The 6,000-nt window shown below is 31.8% G+C and overlaps 1 protein-coding gene across 2 annotated transcripts in view; it reads right to left on the bottom strand.

Annotated features, from left to right (window-relative positions):
• Positions 1-921: 921 nt before the first annotated feature.
• The window catches only part of LOC122509290 (BAG domain-containing protein Samui-like), a 30,200-nt gene continuing 25,121 nt past the window's right edge, over positions 922-6,000 (bottom strand). For both annotated transcript variants that reach the window (XM_043623232.1, XM_043623233.1), the window contains exon 2: positions 922-3,471. In XM_043623232.1, coding sequence (XP_043479167.1) covers positions 1,714-3,471 — 1,758 coding nt within the window. In that variant the 3' untranslated portion in view covers positions 922-1,713. The remainder of the gene's footprint in view (positions 3,472-6,000) is intronic.

Here is a 6,000-nt window from a genome sequence, read left to right as displayed (position 1 = left end):
ATAATTGAATTATCTAAGAATTGCGTTTACAATTTTTATGAATAATTGAATTTCAAAATGTTTCAAATTGAAATTTTACAAAATTTAAATTTTATATAATTTTAATTCAAAATTCTGAAAAAGTTAATTTTTGAAAAAATTTTATTTCAATTTTTATTGAAAGTTTTTGAATATTATTTATGAAAATAGAATTTAATTGAAAAATTTTCGAATAATCAAAATTATGTAAAATTAATTTTGCGATTTTCTTTAAATATTTGTATTCTCAAAAAACTTTCTCCAAAATTATTAAAAATCCACAAAATAATTGAATTTTATAAAAATTGTGCTTACAATTATCATTAATAATAATTGAATTTCAAAAGATTTCAAATTGAAAATTTTAATTTTGTAAAATTCATTTGTTAACAAGTAGATTACGGAATTATTTTACATGAATTTTCTTATTTTTTTTCTTGAATAATAAATTGAATTCCCAAAGTACTTTCTCTAAAACAATTAAAAATTTTGCTTCAAAATTAAAAAAATAATTTAATTTTTATAAAAAGTTGAGTTTACAATTATTATGAATAACTGTATTCCAAAAGCTTTCAAATCGAATGTTTAGAAAATTTTAATTTTAAATAATTTTAATTCAAAATCCCAAACTATTTAATTTTTGAAAAATTTCAATTACACATTCTGCAAAATTTAATTCTTGAAAAGTTTTAATTAAAAATTTAACAAAAGTTAATTATTCAAAAGTTTTTATTTGAATTTTTTTAAAATTACCTTCAGTTTTTTTCGAATAATTAAATTCTCAAAGAACTTTCTCGAAAATTGTTAAAAATAATTGATTGAGAGAAGAAATTTAGTAAAATAAAATTGTAGAAAATAATTGAATTAAAATCATAAAAATAATTTCGGAGAAATTTCAGTAGGAAAATTTTGTAAATTATTGAATTTTAATTCAATTTATTTTTGTGGCAACCCTGCGGTATTTTTCCCACTGTATTTTTTTCATGAAAATTTTAAATATTTATAAGTATGCAAAAAATTCAAAAACTGTATTATATCCCGGATTTCGTAAATTATCGAAAAATTGACTCAGAATTTTTTTTTTTTTTATAATTCCGAGCACTCACACTTTTCCGTATTAAAAACAAAATTGCATAAATTAATTATCAATAATAATTGATTATTAATCCGAGGTTACGCATAATTCACGCATCTGATATGGCACCATAAAAAAAAAGATAGAAGACACTCGCACAGCGTTTGATGAAAAGAGGCATTATACAAAAATCGAATAGAAACGATCTAAACTCCAATAGTAGATGAAAAAATAAAAATATTTCAATACGGTTAGAACTTGTTTTTTTCTCTTTTATTTACTTCTATTTGTTATTTGTTATATTCTGAGATAAAAAAGCTAGTGCACTTTATGGATCACGAAGACGATCACAATCTTTGGATGTGGCATTTCTTTTCCTTAACAGTTTAAAAATAAACTATATTATCTTGTGCGTGAATTTAGTATCATTTCTATTCAATTATTTAGTTTCTAAATTGCCCTTTATTTCTCTGAAGATACTTTTTTTCGATATCCTCGCGTAAAATTCTCAATTTTACTCAAAAGTTTCTTTATTCTTTTCCCTTGTCCGATTTAGAGATACTTTTGCTTCTGGCAAATTTTCTCAAACCACCGAATAGACGCGAGGTTTTTGCTCGAGGTTATTTTGAGCTTTCATTATCACTGGCTATGGGCGCAGGAAGAGGTATTGCCTCTATCGAAACTGGTGTTGGTTGTTTTTTCGTCTTTTTCACTTTTTTCGGAGACTTTGCAGCTTTTAGGGTCTCTTGCGCCTCTTGGGAATTTGAATCTTGAATTGTAGGCAAAAGTTCCAATTGTTCAATGTCTGTCGTTGGAGCTTCGGAAATTTGATTCTTTACCTCGTCGGTTTTGTTTTCTTCGGTTTGAGTCTCAACGGTTGGGATTGGTGGTTCTTCTTTGACTTCTTTTATTTCATTTTCGCTTGATTCCTCTTTGGGAGGAAGTGGGGAAGAATTCGGACCGGGAGGAAGTGGAATGGGTTTGTTGTCAACAGTCTCTTGTGGTTGTTCAGTCTCTGTCTTGATTGATGGATTTTCTGTGGTTTCGGTAGTTTCGGTTTGTTGCTTCTGTTCTTGTCCTGGTAATGGCACTTTGGACTCCAAGAGATTTATGGATTCCTGTATACTTTTGATAGCTGTTTTTCTCGCTAGTCGTACATTTTCCTTGCCGTCGGTTTCAATATCGTCGAGTTTTATTAATTCCCGGGTCAGCATTTCGTCGAGGTACATGTAATCTTTTTCTTGGCGAGAAGTGCCTTTGTAGTTTTTCACTTGCTCGTTGAGGGAGTCGACCTCTTTTTGAACTAGTGCGACCCTCTCGAGGGGATCTTTAGGAAGGGTTTGCTTTGGTTTGGGAACTTCTGCTTCCTGCTTTTGTTGTTGTTGTTGGTTCTGCTGATTCTCTGATTGTTGATGCTGTTGGTGGTCTTGTTGTTGATGCTGCTGTTGGGGCGGTTGTTGCTGCTGCTGCTGTTGGTGTGACTTCGGTTGTTGATGCTGGCCTTGCTGATGAGGCCAATCTCTCGAGAATGGACGATCAGTCTCGTCCCTTCCCCACTTCGGTTTGTCGAAGAAGGCTTCTTGGAAGTGCGACGGCCAATTTTGCTTTCCGAATCGTTCGTTGAAATGCGAAGGTCTGTGGAAAGTTGGAGGTGGTTGAAACTGTGGTGGAGATTGATATTGCGGTTGGGATTGATACTGCGGTTGGGGCTGATACTGCGGTTGCGATTGAAATTGCGGGGGAGATGAAGAATACGCGAAAGAATCGTCATCTCTTTTTCGCGAAATCACCGGTTCGTCGCGACCCTCGACAAAAATAGGAATGTGTCTAACATTCCCTTGCTGCTGCTGCTGCTGCGTCTTTTGAGCCTGCGGTTCCGGCGACTTTTCCCTCTGCTGTTCTTGCTGCTGCTGCTGTTGTTGTTGCGGCGTTATCTCAACTCTAGAAACAAACCTCGGTTGTTCAGCCTGAAATTCCTGCCTATTTTCCGGCGGAGCCGACATTGATCGTTGATTACGATTAATTTTCTGTGGATTGTCCATGTTTATTTGATGTTGACCAATGTCGACAGTGTTTCTAAGGCCGTACTGATTAATAGGAGTTCTTTCGTGTCGCGTAATTTCTGGATCACCGTGTGAACTGACGGCACTCGCACCACTTGCCGCACTACTTCCACTGGCTTGACTTTTTGTGTCCTCGTCTTGATGACTTTGGTAATTGTTTCCACTGCCGGAGCCTCGACGTCGATTTTTGAGTGTGCCTTGAAAGGGAATATCACCCCAAGAGGATCCAAAGAAATGATCGGCAAATTCTGGATGACGAGATGCTAGGTCGTCCAAATGACGTCTACCAAAGCCCTCCTCGTCGAAATTAAAACCCTGAATCATAAAACAGAAAAGTGAATGTTAATATTTGTTGTGATTTTGCGTGCAACTAAAAATATCTCTTCTCTATTGTTCACAAAAACGATTCATGCTCAGAAAACTGCTTTTTTTTATAAATCTATTTTTGTGACTAAATTTAAGAGCGTGTCTACATGTGCAAGTGGGCAATGATAATTCTACTTTGGTTAGAGAGCTCATGTGGGCGAAAACGGTGGCAATCTTTTATCGCCTTCAGAGTGAAAAACCTCATTAAAAAGAATGAATATCGATTTCTTATCGTTCTCGAGCTTTTATGTTCGAAATATATAACTGTTGATTGAAAAGGGGTAAATAAATTGCAATAAGGAAAACATTTAATGAAAGTAAAGTAATCGATCAGCGTGAATTTGTGCCAACAATTGAGATTGGTTTAAAGATTGAAAAGAAGGTTATATTGTTTGGTACGTCATGAAATGTTATTTCCTTGATTTGAATCTCGAATTTAAGGACTTTTCATGTCTAACATTTATGGAGCTACGGATGGCAATGAAAGATATTTACCAAGAAGACGTTTTCCCATTAAAATCATAATAACAATAAATCACAATAATCATAACACTAATAATGATAATAATAATAATCATGATAAAAATGATGATAATAATAATGATGATGATAATAATAATGATGATAATAATAATGATTATAATAATAATAATAATGATAATAATAATAACAATAATGATAATAATAATAATTTATCAGATAGAGTACTGAATAAAAGCACGAGTTAATGCTTCAAACAAGATTTCTTAAGCGTAATAAATAAAAACGACCACTTTCCAAAAGCAGAATGAAAAAAAAAGTTAGTAACCATATGTAAATTATGTAGTTGAGACACGTAATGCAAATTTTCTAACAAGAGTTTTTCTTTTTTTGTCGACAAGATTTTATTTCTGGTTTGACTTGTACGGTTTTTCTAAATGACAAATGTCCCTCCTACTAATTGCATTTCTCAGAGCACATGGCTAAATATGTTTTACAAATTGATTTCATTCATTTCATTGTAAGTATACATATTCTGGTTAGACAAGTTTTTCTTTTTTTAATTTTCTACGGAAAAAAACAAACCTAATTCCTTTGTCAACGAGGAATAACAAAATTAAATTTTTTTTCTACATTAAAAGCTGAAGGAACGTTAAAAAACATGACCCACTTCTCTCGATCAATTTACACCTCGCATAAGTTATACGTATATATATGAAAGGCATCAGAGATCCGGCCAAATATGGCCTCCTAATCTGACATAGACTGTCAAAACTCCAAAATGCCTACGCACTCGACGAAAAAATTCACATAAATTACTAAGAGAGTTTCTATGAAAAACAAGGAACACAAGAAAAAAAATATCCTTGAACAATATTTTTCTCGCACTGGTGCGCAGTTCAAAGGACTTATTTACAAAGTGTACTTTGACCTAATGCTTTTATGGTTTCTGGCCAGCTATTAAGTACCTGATTTAACAATTTATGTACTTACAGATATACAGATCATTACGTGAACAACATTTGAATGTGTAACCCAACCCACGCTTCTGTCTGTGACGTCATACAAAGTATAGATACAAAAAAAAAAAGAGAGAATCACAGTTCTCAAAGCAATGAAATCACTGAAATCCTCATAAAAGGAAATGATAATTTTTGTTTTCAAAAAATTTCGCTAAATTCTTTACCTTTTGAAGATTCTACCTCAACTTTTTATAATGAATAAAGTATTTAATGAAAGCGTCAATAACTTTAATTTTCCGAAAAAATTTTTTTTTTAACTCACTTCATGTTACGATTATGTGCATAATTAGTCTTTGTTTGAAAAAAAACACCTGTATGAAAGAAATTCCTTATCTTACAAATAAGTCACAAAATTCCTGCATAATTATGAATTTTCCAAGAAATCTATTTGCGAGTATTAACAAAATTTTTCCCCTTTTTCATTTTTTGTACATTTGTGCTTTTTTTAAATTCTTAGTTATATTATTCATTTATATTTTTACTGACATTGAGGTGTGAAAAAATCGATTAACAAAAGAATTCGTTTATTTTATGTTCATTGTTGTGGATTATAATTTCGAAAGTTAAAAAATCAAAAATTGAATTCTATGGTATATTTTGTTGCAGTATTTGGAAAAGTCGAGGTAAAATTGTTTCTTTCTATTTTTATATTTAAAAAAAATGAAGGGGGAAGTAAATTAATGAGAGTTTGCAAGAGTTTGACGACCTTGTTTGGAACTCGGTTATTGGGTCAAGGTCATTTTGAAGGGTACAAGACAAGAAGCACGATAATTGATTTTTTTGAAAATTGTGCAGTGTATGCGATTACGCGAAAATTATATTATGAGGAATTAATTTTTTCGATCGACAATGACTAATTGCATATGTATAAGAAAAAAATTACTACTGTCTACGTTTTAAAATCAGCAAAAATTAATAGAGCATCAGTCATATAAAGATTTAAAATTATTTATAGCAGTGACTCTCTAAAGACACT

Source organism: Leptopilina heterotoma, unplaced genomic scaffold (genome assembly GCF_015476425.1).
Source record: "Leptopilina heterotoma isolate Lh14 unplaced genomic scaffold, ASM1547642v1 Lhet_60, whole genome shotgun sequence".
NCBI classification, from domain to species: domain Eukaryota; kingdom Metazoa; phylum Arthropoda; class Insecta; order Hymenoptera; family Figitidae; genus Leptopilina; species Leptopilina heterotoma.
The sequence above is the reverse complement of the archived record's forward strand: the minus strand, read 5'-3'. Positions and strand labels throughout refer to the sequence as shown.